This window comes from Tasmannia lanceolata, unplaced genomic scaffold (assembly GCF_043159265.1).
Source record: "Tasmannia lanceolata isolate RefF3 unplaced genomic scaffold, GAP_Taslan_0.1 ptg000008l, whole genome shotgun sequence".
NCBI classification, from domain to species: Eukaryota; Viridiplantae; Streptophyta; class Magnoliopsida; order Canellales; family Winteraceae; genus Tasmannia; species Tasmannia lanceolata.
The window spans coordinates 19,908,036-19,929,393 of NW_027518685.1; the positions used below are offsets into that span (position 1 = coordinate 19,908,036).

The 21,358-nt window shown below is 37.4% G+C and overlaps 2 protein-coding genes across 3 annotated transcripts; one reads left to right on the forward strand and one right to left on the reverse strand.

The window, feature by feature from the left end:
* The first annotated feature begins 5,170 nt into the window (after positions 1-5,170).
* Positions 5,171-8,463, forward strand: LOC143883393 (Pentatricopeptide repeat (PPR) superfamily protein). Its single transcript, XM_077386749.1, has one exon. It carries the CDS (start codon positions 5,414-5,416, stop codon positions 7,790-7,792), a length of 2,379 nt encoding a protein of 792 aa, XP_077242864.1. The 5' UTR covers positions 5,171-5,413; the 3' UTR covers positions 7,793-8,463.
* Positions 8,464-14,726: 6,263 nt separating this feature from the next.
* Positions 14,727-18,305, reverse strand: LOC143884712 (putative WRKY transcription factor 14). 2 transcript variants are annotated; one of them, XR_013253044.1, is made up of 4 exons: positions 17,317-18,305; positions 16,518-16,658; positions 15,336-15,987; positions 14,727-15,243 (listed from the first exon to the last, which is right to left on the reverse strand). XR_013253044.1 is itself a non-coding variant. In XM_077388444.1 (3 exons), the coding sequence occupies exons 1-3, from the start codon at positions 17,850-17,852 to the stop codon at positions 15,417-15,419; spliced, it is 1,248 nt and encodes a 415-aa protein (XP_077244559.1). In that variant the 5' UTR covers positions 17,853-18,305; the 3' UTR covers positions 14,727-15,416. The 2 variants fall into 2 exon arrangements, 1 of the variants encoding a protein (XP_077244559.1); XM_077388444.1 differs by having other exon boundaries at positions 14,727-15,987.
* Positions 18,306-21,358: the final 3,053 nt, after the last annotated feature.

Sequence of the window (21,358 nt, forward strand, 5' to 3'; positions counted from 1 at the left end):
TTGTTGTGTGACTAGACCAAATCTCAGTCTGGGGGCGTGACAGACATCTTCGGCAGATCGGTGTTCTTCTTGGCATATAGATAAAATTGTTATGCTCCGTGTTTAAAAACATGGATGTGACACGGAACGCAGCCAAGAAAAATTCTTGTCGACTCGGCGCAGACATGGCCACGAACGCGGTTAACGCGGTCATAAATCAGAAGAGTCAAAGGAGTTTTTATTGAGGCAAAACGTGGAATGCGAATGCAGTGAGGTAAAAAGGGTCGACTCAGGCGAGTTCCAAGTCGAGTTAACAAGTTTTTAAAGGCTGACCACAACAATAGCACTTGCTTAGTTGAGACAGAGCATAAGGGTTTTGTTTGGTGGACAATGACCCCCCGTATTGTTTAGACGGCCCACTTCCCAAATCTTGGTTTGGGGGTGTCCTAGGCTAAGATTGATCCTAATGCAGGGGTAGGTTGGGGTTGAAGATTTTTTTTTATTTTTATTTTTTTGGTAACGAAGGGTGTCCCCACCCCCTTTGAGGGTAGGACTATTTCCCTACGGATGCGCGCAATCACCCGGAAACCACGCGCATCGGGTAAGCAAGGGGGGATTCGAACGCTCGTCACTGGGAGCAAACCCATGACTTTACGCCAAATAGCCACACCCTTCCGGGTTTTTGGTGGTGAAGATTGATCCTAATGCAGGGGTAGTTTGGTGGGGGAATCCGCATACAAGAAACTCCATCGTAGTTATTGTTCTCCCATTGGTGGGAGCATAAACAATTTGTTGCCGCTGATGGCAGGCACCTGTAGGATAGGATCCACATACAAGAAATTCCACAAATACAATCAAAAGTAGCAGAAAGTATACACAGCCATCACTGGATCCAATTCCAAAGAGCTTGTATTCTGAACAAAGACTTTCCCTCTTGATTCCTTTAGAACTTTTAGGAAAAATTAGGCTCGGCTAAATAGCCAGCTGAGCTAAAATGTGGGTGCTTTGTACCTACGGATATTCTTTGATGCAAAGTCTTCACAAGGTTCAGGAATTCCATGAATTTTTTTTTTGAAAATTGATAAAATAGATTTATACTATGAGAATTACACTGGGATCAGAGGTCCCAACTTGCATCAGGACTTAGGACTTTTAAGTTCGGTCATGATTTGAACACAAAATCACCTAGAGAGCTGATCGGAATTAGGACTTTTAAGTTCGTGCTCGGATGCTTGAAGCTAAAAATCGAACAGTTGATATGCAGCAAGTAGGAATTCCACATCTTAACAGAACAATGTAACAATGACATAATCATTGCAATTAGAGATTAAAACATTAAAAACAGAATCATCTTAATTGTGGTAAAAATCTCTGAAAAATCTTTGAAAGAACTACAATGTAAAAATCTCTGAAAGAACTACAATCTAAAAATCAAGTGTACTCCTAAAAAATCTTAGCGTGATAGTTGGCCTTCAGCAATCACGTGGAAATCTCATACTCAAATAGAACCTCTCATCTTTATTAGTAAAGATTCGCCGCAGATACACTTGAGAAATTGCGTCGTTCGTCTTTGAACGAAGCAGACCGCGATACTCAGTATCGGTGCTCTTTGGGGTAGCATCCATTCCAAAGCTATCTTCTTCTGTGTCAACCCCTCGTCGTCTTCCTTTCTTTCTTATTTTCTCTCACCCTCTTCATTTTCTTGCCCATTTGGCTACAGGTACTTGAGAAAATCGGGTTGTCCTCATCAGATGGGCCTTTGGTTAAAACTAAAAAAAACTAAAAAATAAGAATTGAGGGAAAAGTAATGTTACAAATCGATAAAAAGGTAGTTCGGTGTTTTTCATGAACAATTATCCTAATTTGTTGTTTGAAAGGGTTCATTATTTCCCTTACCGTTTTTGGTTTACTCCAATTTCTGAAAAGCAACAAATTTAAACTCTAATCAGTCTCAACAATAAAATGTTAAAATGAATAAAATTCTAATACAATTTTAAGATAATTAGGTGATGACAAAAAAATAAAAAATCTAGTGTAAAACCTTCTCTTCTACCATGAGCTGCACCAATGTTTGGTTTCTCAAACAAAGTTGTTTTAAAATGCTCTTTAAATTGAATCAACGCCCTGGGAAGGGTTGCTATATATTTTCTCTACTTATAAAGAAAAAATGAAGGAGTAAATTAAAGTGCAAGATATGTGCACTTGAATCACCTTAAAACAATGAGTTGGGTCATTCAAATACTCTCCCACCTCTCACGCATCCCAAACTCTTAACAAATTTTATCATAATCTTCTTATTTGAACCTAACAAATTACCAGTACTCAGCGTTTGTACATGGTGCACCATAAACTGTCTACTAGTATATTCTTATAAAAAATGCCAAAAGACCAATGCCGTGAAACCCACCTTGTTCAGATGATCCTGGCCTCTAAACCATAGATTTATGTAGTCCTTTACGTTAGGAGAGGATGTCAATTCAGCACGGGAAATAGGAGCATAGGGTCCCCTTGTGGACCCAAATTCGACCAGAAGAGCCGGAAGAAGACACAGAAGAAGAAAGGAGTCAGGGTACCACCCAAGAGCGATGTTGAATACCGAGGCTATTTAAGAACAAAGAACAGAGTGCAGATCATTAATTTTCCTTTTTCAAGTGAACTACATTAATAGGTATATCAAGGAGAGTAGAAAAAGGGTTCTTTACGAGTTTTATATGGACCACTAGGATGATCCAAACCGTCCATATGATTAAACACAACGTAAATAGGTTGTGCCCCAAAAATCATTCCATGATCCTAGCCCTCCGATCTATAGAGGTTACCATAATATGCAGTTCCTATAAGATCATAGGCTTGGAATCATCCTATAGAAATGATTTTTTGGGCACAACCTATTACGTGATGCCCATCACATGGAAGGTTTGGATCATCCTATAGCGCATTCCTTTTAGTACTTTTCGAAATTACGAGTTATAAAATGTCACCATTTGTTGGTTAGTCCTTATCATCCATACAAAGGCCTATCCATAGCAAATCATTCATATTTTTAGACTACAAATTGCAGGATGAGAGTGGACTTTGATGCATGGCCAGTCCATAGCGAGGTCTACTAGATAAATGATTTGGATCAAAAGAAATCCTCCTTCAATTTAGGTTGTGTTTAGCAACATTTGTGTTCCCACAAAAACACTGAAATCCCCAAGCAAAAAAGAGTTGCTATGAAGTGGGAGAAAGATAAGCATTACAGATCCGGCCCTTCAAATTATTAAGGTTGTTTTCTTTAAAGTCATTCTCAGACTCTCAGTTAAAATGCAAAACAGAATTTGATTAAAAGCGGCGGCTAAATCATAGCATATAACTATATAGTTGAAAGAAAGAAGATAAATAAATGCCCAATATTTCAAATGATTTTTAATCATGGAGCTTCAGAGCCCCAAATACTCAATACCCGCATACAAACCAGCATTTCCACTCAACCTAGAAACTTCATACAAATCAAAGTTTCATGAAATTTTTTCCAAACTCAAATCATTTTATTGAAATCACCTCGAAGTATTTACCATTTTTAACAGTTCTTCGCGAAAGAACATTTTAACAAAATAGAAGAAAGAAGAAATCCAAATGAGTAAATATTGGCAAACTAAGTATGGGTGAGGTGCAGACATTTTTCATCATACGTACAAATTGATATTGACTCATTAAATTCAAGTATATCAAATCTATTTACCTTTTGCCCGCTTAAAGAAAGCTACAAAGTCATCATCTGCAAGATGCCTTATACACTAGGAGTGCAAGTTTGGCCCTGTCAACCCTGACCGTTCGGGGTCAAGGCTGGATTTTCCAACCGTGAGGGCGGGTCAGGGTTCATTTTTTTAGACCCTGACTCAGGTCGGGTCGGATTCTGGGTTAATGCGTCGGGTACCGTGACCCGGCCCGACCCTAAGTTTTCTATTATAGAATTAAACCATCTGTGCATGTTTCTTTTGCTAATGTTTTCTATTATCTTGGATTGATATTTCTTTAGATTATTATTATTAATTGTCTCTGTTGCCCGTCATGTTGTTGAATTCATATTGTCTTATTCTGTTCCCTTTCTCTATTTATTGATCATTTTGTTCTATATGATAAGTGGTTGCTTTATTTTTGGCACTCTTAATAGGTATTTGCACTAGGGTCAATTAGGGTCAATCAGGGCGGGCCAGGGCCAGCACTAAGCCCTGTAGGGCGGGCAATGGGTTGAGGTTTTTCGGCCCTAACTCAGGGCGGGTCAGGGGCGAGATAATGGGATCCAGGGTTGGGCTAGGGTTTTGAAAAACCCGACCTTGTTGCAGCCCTACTATACACCTTTGGACCCATATAACATCATATCTTACTACTTTTGGAGTGAACTCATGTCACAATAAAGCACCTAACTCATCGTTACTTCTAAATGTGAAGTTCTTTCACATTTAGAATGATAGGTCAGGAATATTAAATTACCTACAAGGGGACATAATAAAAATTGAATTAAAAATACATTAGAGCCTCCCTTGTTAGTGTTTTTGTAAGAAATTTATGTCAAAGTGTCTTCTTATGTCATGTTATTATGAGATTCTATATTGTGTGTTACTGTATAGTCCGGTATTTTTTTAAAAGCCCTGTATCGCCTGCTCTTAGGATGATCCAAACCATAATATCTTTTTCTTTTTGAAAGGGTAAATTTGAATTAACGGTTATGATTTCTTCACAGTGGTTGTCATTGCAATGCACCGCCAGTTCTTTCCCTTTCCTCCTTTCTAAGCTAGCCAATGAGAATCGTGAGAGGATGGACCGTCCGATGATGTTCTCGTATGATCCGACGGTCGCGACCCCTTCTTCTTCTTCGTTGCATTCGCAAACCATAATATCTTCGACCACAACATAAATAGGTTGTGCCCCAGAAGTCATTTTCATAGGATGATTCTAACCCCCGGGATCTATAGATGTGTAGTCCCTCTATAGATAGGAGGGTTAGGATCATACTATGCAAATGATTTTGGGGGCACAATCTATTTCCACGTGGCTCAAGATATAAACGGTTTGGATCATTCCACGTGGCTCAAGTACTTTTTGAAAAATACTAGACTATACGGCCACACACACCATATTAAAACTATGTTATTATATAACGACTTTTTATATGGTATAAGTAAGCACATGTTTTAATATAAAAAAAAATACAATAGGGCCTACCATGTTTGAAGATCTAAACCATTCATTTGTTGGGCCCCAACCTAAATAGACCATGCGGACTGAGGGTTAGGATTGTCTTATGCATCAAAAAGACCAAAATAGCCTTCATTTCAAATCCTTGTTCATATTATAGTGAGAAAAACGAAATCACCAATCAGACCGTTAAAGTGGCGGGTGAATTTCAAACAACAATTTTTTTGAATTTTCCACCCTCATCCATGGTAAGATGAACAGCAAGATCGGTACTCTAAGAATTACCCATCTCGCCAATCTCTTGCAGTCCTGCATAGACAAGAAAACCTCTCTACCAGGTAAGCTCATCCATGCTCAAATCCTCAGAAATGGGTTCTCTTCAGACATCTTTCTCTCAAATAAACTCATTGAATTATATGCAAAATGTGGTAGTATCGATCGTGCCCGCATTGTTTTTGATGGAATGCCTCTCAGAAATGTCTATTCATGGAATGCTATAGTGGGTGTCTATTCTAAAGAGGGTAATTTAGAAGATGCACACCAACTGTTCTTAAAAATGCCTGAGAGAAATGTAGTTTCATGGAATACTATAATCGGTGCGTTGACTCGAAATGGGTTGGAAAGGGAAGGTTTGAATTTGTATTACATGATGAATAGGGAAGGATTTAGGCCTACCAATTTCACTTTTGTTAGTGTTTTGAGTGCTTGTAGTAGCTTAATAGAGTTAGAACATGGTAGGCGATGTCATGGTCTTGCTATTAAGGTTGGTCTTGATGGTAACATGTATGTCGAGAATGGTTTGCTTAGCATGTATTGTAAGTGTGGGAGGATTGAGGGTGCGATTCGAGTGTTTGATGAAATGTCTCAGCCAAATGAGGTTTCATGTACCTCGATGATGGGAGGTTTGGCGGATACTGATCGTGTTGGGGAAGCTTTGAAATTGTTTGGAAAGATGCATATGAACAGAGTTCGAATTGACTCCGTTGCACTGTCGAGCGTTCTAGGTGTTTGTGCCAAAGAGGACTGTGGCGAATTGGGCATTTGTAATCAAAGTTTCGGGGCTTGGGCTAATCCACATGGCCAACAAGTACATTCCCTCTCGATTAAACTTGGGTTTGAATCAGAACTTCATCTCGGTAACTCATTGATTGATATGTATGTGAAATGTGGCAACATGGACAATGCAGAGATGGTTTTTGCAACATTGCCCAAAGTGAGTGTTGTCTCTTGGAATGTTTTGATAGCAGGGTATGGTCAACAAGGCAACAGCGAGAAAGCAATAGAGATATTTGAAAGGATGCAATCATTTGGTTACGAACCGGATGATGTTACCTATATCAGTATGCTCGGTGCATGTGTTAAGTCTGGGGACATCGAAACTGCCTGTCAAATGTTTGATAAAATGTTGAGACCAAGCATAAGTTCATGGAATGCCATACTTTCTGGATACTGCCAGAAAGGAAGATATGAGGAAGCAGTAGAATTATTTAGGAAAATGCAGTTTGTAAATGTTCAAATAGATAGAACTACTGCAGCCATTATCCTTAGCTCATGTGCGGGAATGGGGCTTCTTGAGTGTGGGAAACAGGTCCATGCCATTTCGACAAAGGCTGTACTTGATGTTGACGTGTTTGTTTCGAGTGGACTGGTTGACATGTATTCCAAATGTGGAAATATCACCGCAGCAAGGAGAGTTTTTGAAAGAATGCAGGAAAGAGATGTCGTCGCTTGGAATTCAATGATCACTGGTTTTGCTCTCCACTCTCTTAACCGAGAAGCTTTCACTTTCTTTAAGCAGATGCACGAAGAGAGCATGCATCCAACACAATTCACTTATGCTAGTGTACTCAGTTCATGTGCTAGATTGTCTTCTTTGTCCCAAGGGAAACAGATACATGCTCAGATTGCGAAAAATGGATACATTAATGATGTTTTTGTGGGAAGTTCTCTTATTGACATGTATGCAAAATGTGGCAGTGTAGAAGAGGCACGCCGTTTTTTCGATACCATGCCAACTAAGAATATTGTTTCATGGAATGAGATGATACATGGATATGCATCTAATGGGTGTGGCAATGAGGCTGTTGAGCTTTTCGAGGACTTGGTTCAAACAGAAGATAAACCGGACAGCATAACCTTCATTGCCGTTCTAACTGCATGTAGCCATTCAGGATTGGTTGACTCGGGTATCAAATTCTTCAATTCCATGAAAAAAGAGCACGGGATTGAGCCACTGGCTGACCACTACACATGTATTATCGACTCTTTAGGCCGTGCGGGTCGCTTTAGTGAAGCAGAAGTGCTAATAGGCGAGATGCCATGCAAGAATGACCCTATTATATGGGAGGTTTTGCTTAGTGCTTGCAGAGTACATTCCAATGTCAGCTTAGGGAAACGAGCGGCAGAGCAGCTTTTTCACCTGGACCCACAAAACTCGGCACCATATGTGCTTTTATCCAATATATATGCTGCATTAGGAAGATGGGACGATGCATCTGATATTAGGAGATTGATGAGTGATGGCGGTGTTGTAAAGAACCCAGGTTATAGCTGGATTGAATTTAAGAATGGGGTTCAAGCATTTATGGTTGATGATGATTTGAGGATGGTCGAGAATGAAGTAAAGAAATAATAAATTATTGGATGTTCCCTGCCTCAGGGATGGAAATCAAACATCAGAAGAGATGAAATTTTTGATGCTTTATGGGGGATTCATTTGCAATTTGAAGCATCTTGGCTAAGAGGAAACAGTTTTTGCTGACTATGATCTACATCCACTCTGTCACAGAAGCAAAATTTCTAGCATTTGCTTGCTAGATTTTTTTTTACATAAATCAGAGTCAGCACTGTGGTTCCTTTTCATTCAAGTAATACACAATGTTAGACCTACCGGCCGCAATGGGAAACATGGAAAAATCAATAAGATTGAAAATATTACATTGTACTATGCCAAGTTCAACAGGGAAATTTATTACACTGAGTATAAGGTGAACCAGTTATCTTCTGTTGATTAATGAAAAATAGCAGAGGGCAGTGTTCGCCTGAGAAGTTAGTATGAGCACTGTTTAAAAACTTCTGGAGTCGGTCATCGACTCACCTGAGTCGACATGGTTTTACCTTGGCTGAGTTCTTATCGAAGTTCGAGTTGGGCCCCGGTAAGTAATTTAAATACTTCTTTAACTTGTCCTTACCTTTTACTTTTTGCTTTATTTATTATTTCCTTTCAATGTGAATCTATTGTATTGCCATTCTCTTTTGTGACATCTATATATTGTCATTTATAACAATCAAAACTTCTTGTTATTACATGCTTTAGTGAGCCACATGTGATTCGTACACTAATATACCATTTTAATATCTCGATAGATGGTTTTAAAGTTGTTTTTTTTTTTTTTATAAATAAGAGGGTTCTTCGAAGAAAGTTAATTACAGAAACCTTTCCTCTCCCTCTGCAACAATGAAGTTTTCCCTTTTCATTGCTCTTCCACTTTCTCTTCACTTTCCATTTCCATGTGATGGGCTATAACGTAAATAGGTTGTGCCCAAAAAATCATTTCCATAGGATGATATTTGCCCTCCGTTCTATAGTGGTTTCCAAAATATTCAGTTCCTCTACAGATCGGAGGGTTGGGATCATACTATAGAAATGATTTTTTGGGCACAACCTATTTACGTTATGGCCCAGCACATGGACGGTTTGGATCATCCTATAGTGTGGTCCGTACAGTGCTTTTTGAAAAATAAGGGACTATAGGTTTACACCATATAAAATCTCGTAAAAGAAAGTGAATAGTGCCATTCTCAAAATTGCTAGTGCGGATATCAGTCCCCTTATCCTAAAATTATGCCTTTTTCATCACGATTGAGGACACCATATTGCTTCAGATATCTTACAATACTGTCTTTTTCATTACCCTTGATCCCATAACCCTAAGATTCATGCGGAACACACCCTAACCCTACCCTAATGCCTATGGCAAGCCCTTTACTTGACTAGCTAGGGTTTGTGATAACGTTGGTTGCACCCAAACTTATTTTTCCAACCATGGACTTCTTGGGATTGGCCTAGAAGGGCCTTTCGGGTGTTCAACCCCATTTGCATTTGAGTGCAATTTGTGTGAAAACTAGTTTGAGAAACCATCTCTCTAGCCCACGCACAATAATTCGAGAAGTTTGTGCGTAAACTAGCATGAGAAGGAATCTCTCCATAGCCCAAGAGGCACTTGTGTGTGCCCTTTATTTGGGTTTTGGATCCTTGTTCAATAAATCAAGGAAACAATCACAAGGATTGAAGCTATTAGGCAATGAAGATAAAGGAAGAAGTTTATGAGTGCAAAGAGAACCACAACTACAAGAGAATGCAGGGCAAGAACAAGTGAACAACGTGAGCCATTAATCTCTCTCTCTCTCTCTCTTCCATTGTTTTCCTCTATAATTTGGACCTCTCAACATCACTTATGTTACTCCTCCCTAGTGGTTGACGATTAGATTCGAAACCCATCAGGACCATATCGATTCGGATACATAATTTAGTGTGGTAAGTGTTCTATTTTTAACATGTATATCAAATATATTTGTACATACTTTTTTAACTAAGATATGACAAAAATATTGAAGCATAATGTGTGCATATTTTTTCTAGACTATGATGTGAGTTCAGTTTTTACTACAATGACTTTTTTTCAATATTTTTTGAATTTTTAATGGGATATGCAGATAATATATGATAATTGATGAATTGTTTGTCTAACCTGATATTAGTTCAGAAAATTCTGATTTAATTTTTAAACTTAGCATTTAATTTGAAAAATCTGAATATTTTTAATAATTTGAGATTTAAAGTTTAAAAGCAGGCATAATTTGAAAATATCGAGAGTTTTAATTATTATTTTTTTATGCTTTTCTTTTCCTATTTATATTGGGCTAACACTGAAAAACAATTATAAAAATATTTTCCTTTTGATTTTTTGCAATTTATTTAAATTTGAAACCTTAGTAAAAATAAAAGGTTTTACAAGTATCACAAAAATAGAATTGGCGATATTTTTGCAATATTAACAAAAAAATCACATTATTTTCGATTATTATTGGTTCTTAATCTTCTCTTTTTATCAAAGGGGAGTGATAAATCGACTCCCAAATATGTCTTTCTCTCTCCTCTGGGTTAGAGAGAGAAAGATGAGAGAGATAGACACATGGGGAGTCGATTTATCACTGCCCTTTATCAAATGTTACTTTCATTTTTTCCTATTTTTCGGCAAAGCTGAAGTCTGAAGATATTTTTTACCATGCATCAAACCCAGGTTTGACAAAAACCCACAAAGGAAAAAAAATAAATTTTGGGCGATGATATTGTCACCCCCCCTGCGTACGCATTCGCCCCCCTTATTAATGCTTTTTGACGTCAAATCAAGCCAAAAGGGGAGCGAATGCGTAATTTAGGGGGGGTGACAATATCATCGCCCTAAATTTTTTTATCAAACCAAACTAAAACTTCGGGTCGCCGCATGCCCGCCACAAGTCCCGTCACTTCTTCACATTTGTGGAATTGTGCAACCCCCCCACCCTATTGCAAGTGGGCTTACCTCCTAACACAAACATGCTTATCATCATGTAATCTTTTTGACTGAAACTCAAATCAATCTATTACTCATGATTAAAGATAAGAACCCCTAAACATGAAGCTTTTTGCATGGCAAAAATCAACTACATTCCTTTCTTTCCTTGCAAAATGATGCCTATAGTTATATTCCATAACTTAGTTGCCCACAACTTCCTTGAAACAAATCATGGCTTATTTCCATCTATCGCATCAATCAAAGCGACAATCCAATACATGATTGCTTCATAGACTCTATGTCTCTAGAAGTGACTTAAATAATGGCGTGGAGCAATTCACACAAGTGGCCGGGTGCATTTGAGAAAACTTTTGTCTTTCATAATTGGTGGAGCCCCTCTTTTAAGCAAAAGGGGTCTTTGTGTTTTCAAACTTCTTTGGCTACAAAAGAATTAAAGCTTCTGTTTTGAATAAGTGAAGAAACGAAACATGTTCTTCTAGAGTCAATGGTGTGATTATTTTCTCATTATTTTCCCATCCATAGAACCCCCGAGTCATCTTTGACTAGCTGAGTTGACTCTCATTTACCTTAGTCACATTCTTGCCCGAGTTCGTATTTTGGCCTACAAAGCTAATCAGAACTCCTCTGACCCTCCCTAATTATGACCGCATCAAACCAAGTACTCAGCCACATCAACTGAGGATTTTCTTTGGCCTTGGCCTCATTTTGACTTACATCCACGTTTTAAAACACTCGTCAAATTTATACTGCGTTTTACGTTTCATTACCGATTAAAACTTAAATTCAGTTAAGAAATCTTGAATTCATATACAAACCCTATTTCTCACATTTTCTTTCGCAGTGATTCCCCCCCAACTAGACTGCATACTTTCAACCCAATTAGGGAAATGATATCCCCATTCTTGTTTTGATAATGACTCTCGTGACCTTATTAAACACTGCACTCACTAGATGATGATAGCTTGTAACAGTCTTTAACAAATAATTCTAAAGAGTGTGAATAAAGAATGCAACTATCGAAACGAGGGACTGCCAATATCATTTCCCTGTAAATAAATATACATTCCCATATGCAATATTAAATAAGAAATGCCAGCTACATACACAGACAATGAAACCACCATGTCCCCTAATAAAAACTTCAAGCAATGGCAACAACTGAGGTCTACAATCAAACGGCTAGGATTGTCCGTTGAGTTTGATTTTTAAGATTTGGCATCTCCATATCGTGTAGCTCCATTGATGAATGGTTCAGATCATTCTGATTTCATGTGGGTAGACCCAATTACAAAGCTTCTCCTGGTATCTCAAACAAGAGCTTCTCACATCCGTAAAAACTAAGGCCCTGTTTGTTTAAGATTAAGATTATGACAATCGATTGTGAGTGGCTAAACCGATTAATAGACTCAAATTTAAATGTAATTTTGAGTCCAATAATCGGTTTGGCATTCACAATCGGCTGTTATAACCTTAAACAATGAGAGCCTAAGGCCCTGCTCGTTTAAGACTGACTATGCCAACCGATTGTGGGTCCAAAACCAATTACTGGACTCATCATTACATTTAATTTTGAGTCCAATAATCGGTTTTGGCTATACAATCTGTTGGCATAATCATAAATGGAAACGGTCCATAAACCACAATATTCCCCCATTTTTACGTAAATGTTCCACTTTCCCTTTTTATGATAATGACACGCCTCCTTTTTTAATCTCTTTTAAGAATATAATCAGAGAAGTATTTAATAAGCTCTTTGTCAACACTGCTCATTCCCGACTTTTTAGAATGGCTGAATCAGGTGGAACAGAATTGCCAGAAGTGATTCTGCTTTACCTCACGAATTCCACTCTCAAATTTGGGAATTGGAGAAGTGGGCCCAGCGGGTAGGGTATTTCACTATTTCGAACATGATCTTCAGCTGTTCTCCAAGGTGGAAAAAAAGCAGATAGCACCTCAAAAAAGGGAAGCTTGCCATTATCAAGCCAAGGGAGTGCGAATACCATTTTTCATAATTATTTAATTTCTTCTAAACTTGCATTAACTACTACGTACGTACAATTACTAGTCCATATGTTTTTCACAAAATCTTTTGAGTTTAAATAGCTGAAAAATATCAAGATAATGCCTCAATTTTGCCTAAGAGTTTTCTAGTGACAATGACATAAAGACTAATAATAGTTACGTACATTTTCATGCAAGCTTATATATAGTTGTATACCCTGCACGCATGCAAGCATGAGTATGCACCCATGCCTAAGAAAATACGATGGCTTTATGTTCATCCGATCCCGAGTTTCCTTTCTTTTTCCTTTCTATTATTTGTATTAATTACCATGCTTCTTAGATATATCATGTACACACAAACTTTTCTAGAATTTCTTGCTTTTCCACTTGGATTGCAGGACTTTTACGAAAAAAGTTTGAAAAAGAAAAACTTTTCAAGAAATTCTAGCTTTTCAATTGTTTGGTTGCACATGAAAAAAAATGTAACTTGAGCAATTGAAATTTTATCTAGATAAAACTTCAATTTATTATGTTATCCCTCTAGATAGGTCATGACCATATCATATCCCTCTAAATCATGAAAAAGAATTCTTAGGAAAAAAATTTTGGAGTTTTCCTGCAATCCAAACAGCTTCTTAGGGTTGCATATAAACAAAAGTCTTCAATGACTTCTTTAACTCTGGGACTGAATCATCGCATTCTTATATGTTGTACTTTTTTCTCATTATATAGATCAGAATAATTAGAATTGAATGACTTGGTCATACCATATGAATAACTTATATATATATATATATATATATATATATGAGGAAAAGGAGTGTGTGGTCGACCGCACCATTCACCAAGCTTAGGTGCGGTCGAGGGCCCCAAACTCATGTGGGCCCACTTTGTTAGGATGATCCAATGCAATCATTTGAAAGGCCCTTACATAGATGGGGTATGTACAAAAAATCAGCTTCATACGATCATCCTAACCCATCCAAAAGTGGAGGGCAAAATGGACAGACACCGTTTGTAACAAATATGCTCATTTTTGCCCTCCACTTTTGGAGGGGTTAGGATGATCCTATGGACTTGATTTTTTGTACACACCCTATCTATGATGAGGCCTTGCAAATGAATGGTTTTGATCAGCACAAAAAATGTGGGACCCATGTGTTTGGGCCCTCGACCGCACCTGAGCTTAGGTGCGGTCGACCGCACAATCTTATTCCTCTATATATATATATATATATATATATATATATATATATATATATATATAGAGAGAGAGAGAGAGAGAGAGGAATGCTAAATTGAAGGGCACCCTATTCTGACGCACAGTTTTTGCATGGGCACAATGCACAAACTAAAACACTTATTGAAATCAAAATCGTTAGTGCATTGATGGTATATTATATCAGTATGTTTTACATAAGGGAAGTGATATATCCGCCCCTTTTGATTACTTGAGACACCTAGCAGCAGTGTATCAGTGACTGCAGAGGGGCTGATGTACTTCATGTCAGAAGGATTCAATGGGGCTGATTGCCACATACTCTGCTGCTGCTTGGTGTCCCAAGTAATAAAAAGGGGTGGATATATCACTTCCCTTTACATAATTATATTTATATGGATTGTGCTTCACTTGCCAAAAAAAAATACTATAACTATTTTAGCCTACAGCTCAACATGAATGGCTAGTTTTTCAATTAGATGTGATATCTGCCTTTTTCTTTAAATGGTGAACTAGAAGAAGAAGTTTATGTTGAACAACCACAAAAGGGTACTATTTCTAGTCGAAGGAAAAGACAGTTGTTGCTTGTAATTATGAACACAACACGTAATACTAAAATATCATCAGTACATTCATCTGAAAAATCTATTTAATTTTCTTGAATTAATAATATAAGTGTTCATATACACATACACCTACATTTATTCACACATACGGGGGCATATTCTTGACTTACATATGCAATCCGACAATGGAGAAGAGGATGCAAGGAAAACCCATGAAGGGAAGCAAAGAAACTCAAATTACAGTGTCAAGATACTATTTTCAAGAACAATCTTCAATAACTTATACATTGAAAGTAAAACTCTAATGGTGACAAGTTGGAGGAAAAGGATTCAAGAAACAGAAAGCAGAGGAACCTGGCCCACAAGCCAGTATTTTCTCTAAAAGAGGATTGATAAGAATTAAGTCAACATTTTCTCTTATTCTTCAATGTTTTTTTCTTTTCAAACTATTCTTTTACATTCAAGCAAACTAAATCCCACATCACCAAGAGACTTTAATTATTTTCCCCACTTTAAAAGATAAAGAGAAAGTAAAAAGTCTCATCCTCTAAATCAAACCTCCTTGCGAAGCTTTTTCACTTGTATCTCAAACATGTACTTCAAACTGTTGAAAACTTCTGTTCATCAGCTTTCTGTCCCATCCTTCCAATATTCCAAGAATGTGGGTCTCACGGGTCTGCTCCCAATCAGCCAACACTCTCTTCTCTTTCCTAATCTGCAGACTGTTATTGTAAATAACAAGAAAAAGAAAGTAAAGGAAGACTTACATTTTTAATTCAAGCTGGAATTAAAGGTTTATAACCAGACCTCAAGCGAAATTGCCCACAGAAAAAACAAATGGGACATGTTTTAAATGGCCAGCTTATTCCAAGGTCTTGCTATAAACCCCTAATTAGCTTCTCCATATGAGTTCCCTGACCAATCAAAGAGGTTGAAAGGATCTAAAGCCTTGTTTATCCTTTCCTCTTCTGATTTATCACTTATGAATCCTTGGGGGAAGATAAGATTTAGTGGGTCAGGCTCTAATTCTCCCAAATCCGCAAAGAAATCATCAGATTGATTAGAGTCTGGTGAAAGAGGTCTGTAATTATGACTGAAACTTTGATCAAATTCACGATGATCCACGTCTATCGGCTTCTCTATCTCTTCTGCCTCCTCTTTTACAGTCCCTATCGATCCGCCGGCAATAACAACCGATGAATTATCGATATGGTTATCCTTTGTTTCTTCCTTCAAATGTGTGAGTTTTGAAGTTTGAGAAGCTGGTGAGCTCTTTGAAGCTAAATTGTTCTTAATGGAGTGTGATCTTGTCGAACCCGCTAGGGCGTTCCTCTGTGTCGGCCATGGATGGTTGTGTTCTGAGGTGTAGGTGATGACTAACATGTTAGGATCGGTTCGACTCCTCTCAACTTGTTTTCTTGCAGGGCAACCCTTGGAGCTGCTGCATCTATAATAACCCCTGGATTGTATATAAATCATTCATTAATGAAAACCCGAATAGTCTAATTCGAAACCGTTGCTCGAGAAAAAAAGAAAAAAAAACAATTTGCAATTTTAAGGCCTCTTTGATGCCGCCAAAATGGTTCTTATTTGCAAAGAAGATTATTTTAATTTCATCTTATTTGCAAATAGGACATTTAAGGCCTCTTTTGATGCAATTAATTATATCATTTCTAAGGTTATCATAATAATAATCATTTGCAAATAATCATATGTAACTTCAAAAACAATTGGCACATAAGATTAATTATACGCAAACTTGGGAATGATGATAAGCTCTCACTTATCAAGAAAAAGAGATCTTTTATGAATGATTAGAAATTGTTTTCTTCCCTCATAGAGTCTTACGTTGGCCATGATGTATGTAGAAAGCAATCCCTATGAATGGTATTTGTTTTTCATGTCAAGATTTGAAAGAGGAAGGATGCAAAATGCAATCTAATTCTAATGAAAATCTTGGTATTTTGCTTATGTGATAGTGGAAGCTACCTTGGATATGGAGAACCTTTGATGGGTTTCTGTCCGTACTTTCTCCAAGCCCAAAGATCAGATGGAACAATTTCTCCACTAGCCCTACTGTTTACTGCTGCTGGTGCTGGAATGCAAACCACCTTCTTTGCCTGGCTCTTTCTGTATAAACAAAAAGAAAACAAAGTCGATTTATTCTCTTTATTATAACCCAGAAAATAAGTATTTTTTTAGTATTTAGTAATTTATTTTAGTGATGAAAAAGCTTCATATTGTGGTTGTATGGTTATTTTCACCATGAAAGCCTATGAGTGGACATGTGTGTAAGGCCAATATACATGAAAAAGAGTGATTCTTTTTTGTGATTGAGGCAGAAAAAGTTGTAGATGACCACATGAAAGCTAAATTTATGCTTATTATCGTGACACATGAATTAGTGTCGCTTTTCAGATGGGTAGAAGCCCCATGAAAACCAAGTTTATGGTTGTTATGTTGACAGAAAGAACCCCATCTTCATATCTGAAATAATAGAGTTCCTGATAACTCTCCCATCAATTCAGACAAGACAAGTCCCTTAACATCTATTCCCTTCAATCTCTTTGTCCAAACATTTTGATCATTATTTACTACAAACCCATGTTCCAAAAAATAACAATTCTACCAATATGATTTGGGCAATGAAAATATTTTAGAAAAACCAAAACTTTGGGTTACAAAACTCGACTCAACTCAACTAAGCCTTTGTCCCAAACTAAACTTTGGGTCAAAAAAAAAATTATCATTTAAATTTTCACCAAATTTTATGGTAGATCCTCCTCACCTTCGCTTGATACTGGGATTTCGTGGCGATGAAATCTGCAACCCAGCGCCATCGGCCGGACAATTGACCAAGCCATTAGCCTTAATCATATCATTAGTATCTAAAGATGAATTGATTCCCCTTGGAGAAGCCACCGCCACCATGGGGGAAATTGAAGTCTTTGCAGTTGGTGAGATGTGAAGCATTCTAGAGAAGATATTGCAAGGCCTCTTAATTTCCTCATCCAAAATCTTCTTTGCAAGAAAATTATCCTCTTCCACCACATTCATCTTAACCCGACTAGAAGAATTGGCGCGGTTAAAGAACACCGAACCCGTTAAATCCAATTCGTGAAGAAGAGGATCTCGCAAAGTAGAGAATGGATCGCCGAAATCCACGTTGGTTTCTTCGATCCCCCACGGAAAATTCATGGGTTCTGCAGGAATTTGCCAATCGATGATCGGATTATTTGTTGTGCTACCTCCGCCGCTTGTTCGAACGATGTCGGCGAGATCTCCTTGATTGTTTTCCATTCTTTGCCAATATAAACTACACATGTCTCTCACTAAAAGACTAGAAATAGGAGATGGCCGGGTCTTACACAATAACCTCTTTTGATCTTAGTAGGAGTGATTTTTAACTCAACAAAGATCAAAAAATTGAATTTTAGCTTCTGGGTTTTGAACAAGAACTTGTGATAAATGAATTTATAAGGAGAAGGGAAGAGGAGGTGAAAGTTGAATCAAACAAAAGGAGCAAGTTTTCAAGAGGATGAAGGGAGAGATGTAACGTTTTCTTTCCCATTTCATCATCTCCACAAACGCTGACTTTTTGATACACTAACTCTTCTACATACGCAACAAGGAAGAAAGAGAGATGTTAGAAGTCATGAGAAGGTTATTTTTATATTTTTATCGTATCATCAAATGAGTCAAATCTCTGCAACTGTTTTGATCATTTTTGCCCCCTCTGCAACTGTTTTGATCATTTTTGCCCTCTCTCTCTCTCTCTCTCTCTCTCTCTCTCATGTACCTTTTTAAAAATACGTGATCAGAAAGAAAAGATAAAAAGGCGGCAAGTAGCCGCATTTCGCGGCAAGCGTTTCGAAACGGGCTGATTTTCTTCCTTTTTTATTGAATTTTAGTGCTTTTTTAATGACAAGTTACCGTTGGAAGCTTACGTCCTCCATTTTTTTCTTAATTACGTGAACCTAGAAATTTTGGTAGTCCTAAGGAGTACCAAAATCACTACCCCAATGTCTCACCTGGGTCCCATCTCTTCAATAAAATGCTTCTAAGAAAAAGGGAAAATGATATATTCGCCTTTTTTTGTTTACTTGCAACAGCCCCCTCTAGTGTAAAATAGAAGTCATAAATATACCAGAGGGGGCTGTCCCAACTAAAAATGGGTGAATATATCACTTCCCAGAAAAAGTGCTGTTAAGAAGGTAGCTTTTAGGCTCTTTCCTTACAGTCACTTTTTGGCCCCACATTTGCCATGTGGATTTGATCGGATCCGTTGAGCAAGCATTGATGCATCAAGCTTTGTTTATGGTTGCATCAAGAAAAAGCTAAACTATTGAATTTTGTAGTCCATTAGCCTATGCATAGGATGCCCTTTAATCGTGGGTTCTCAAAAACCCACCCTTCCTGCCGGAACCCGAGAACCCTACCTGCCGGACCCGAGTTGGAACTCCAATTTTTGTGCCTTTCACTTCCATGAGGATGATCTTGTAAATTAACCATTATCACTCCCTGCAACAAACAACAATTTCCTGTATATAAATTCAACCGTTGAATTGGAATAGATCACGCACTATAAATTCAACTATTAGAACATAAATTATGGTGCATGTATCGAAAATGTAGAAAAACCCAACCCAACCCGGCCCAAAAACTATCTTGGGTGAGGTCTGATTTCGGAATCTTGGGCTTTTTTTTAAAGAACCAACCCAACCAGACATGACCAGCGATAGTTTCCCAAGTATGGTTGAGTTCTGGAAAACCTGACCCACCCGATCCGAGTTGCAACTTTTACAAAAAGGCATTTCCATGTTGCATGAGAGAGAGCAGCAACCTCAGACGAATTAAATGAATTAGACAAAATCTGTTGAAAACAGAGCATGTGTGCGGCGTGTGCGTGCTCTCTCTTGCAACAGCCAGCCGCAAAATGCATTTCTACAAAACTCCCTAGCAAATCCCTTATTATGTATTAATTAGTGGCAAGTAGCACTCCCTTTTATTTTCCAGGTCACCCCGGCCCTCTATTGCATTTTTGGCCATTCATTTTACACTACAAAGGGGTGGCCCGGGAAAAAAAGTGGGCGAATAAAACATTTCTCTTATTAATTTATTTTTCTAATTAAGCTACATAGTTATTGGGATTTGGCTAAACATCCATTCAAATTATTATCAGTGCTTCTCTTCTACATGTCCCAACCGAAATAATTTCTGTGATTTTTTTTTAACATACCAAATTTTTTTAAAATAAATGAATATGCTTATATGTGATTTTTCTAATTGTTAATTAGCAAATAATAATCCTACATGTGATTGTATGCACGTCTTTCATAGAAAAGTTGTGAGAGCATCTCAGCCATTTGTACGTAAATTACAATAGTGCTACGCCACCAACACGAGAGAGAGAGAGAGAGAGAGAGAGAGAGATGAACAAATGGGACCCACTTCCAAGCACCAATGGGTAACTGAAAAAAATCTTGAAAGAACCCAGAATTCTGGATGCCTGCTTTTAAACTTTAAAAAAAGAAAATGATATCAACCCTGCAATGGTTTGCTAAGATGCGCGACGCATCTTGTCGTGTAGTATTTAAAGGGCTGTCAGAAAAACATTACAGTTCTCAAAAAGCTCTTACAAGCCCCCTAAATACTAAACGACAAGATGCTTTAGCGCATCTTTTAAAAATAATGGAGCACTGAAATCATTTCCCTAAAGAACTATCAATAAGTTTTTAAAATTTGGCAATTTTAGTATGAAGAGTAAATTTTGCATACCAACCCCGATTAATAATTCATCAATTTCTCATATATTATTTGTAAAACTTGACAGAAATTGAAAATTGTTGAAAAAGACATTGTATTATAAACCATGTTGGCACCCTAATCTACCAAACACATGCACTTAACCTACCTCTCTTTATTGTTGTTACACATTCATAAAAACCAAGTACACTCACTAAATTAAGGGGACTGGTATCCACACTACCATATTTCATTTATGAGTGGCACTACTCACTTTGTTTTAAAGACTGATCGGATGTTGATAGCATCTTTAAAAAAATGTACTTAGATGGATGTTGATAGCATCTTAAAAAAGTGTAATTAGACGTGTATATTTATTTTTAAAAAAACAAGAGCATCTTGAAAAGGTGTAATCAGGTGTATATTTATAAAAGACAAGCATGTAAAACAAGACATTTTATATGGTGCAAGCCCGTATAGTCCAGTAATTTTCAAAAGGTACTGTATGGCTTACAAAATAGGATGATCCAAATCATCCATTTGATGGGTCACGATTTAAATAGGTTGTGCTCAAAAAATCATTTCGATAGGATGATCTTAGCCCTCCGTTCTATGAAGGAACTGCATATTACGGAAACTTCTACAGATCTTATTACACCATATAAAAAATAGTAAAACAAAGTGACTAGTGCCTTTGTCACAATATGGTAGTGTGGATATCAGTCCCCTTAATTAATGGGTGGAATTAGAAAAGCATATGAATTTTTCTAAATTTTTCTTGAACTCTTTGGGAACAGTTCTTTGAATTTTTTTGAACAATTGCCTTCTCCAGTTATTCCAAAATCCAAACTTTGTAACTATGCTTTAATAATATTTGCAATACCAAAGGAATTAACATAGATTGCTTAATCAAAGAGTAATTATAGGCATGGAAGGACATGTTTGTCATTTCCACATAAGACTACGAATGTCAACTTGAAGTTTGACTTTTCCGTCTATAGCACTGAAGTTGGGGCTCGTTACATCCGCACTTCGCAGATAGCGCAACCGATGTAGGGTATTCCATTAAATGCTTTTTAGGGGTA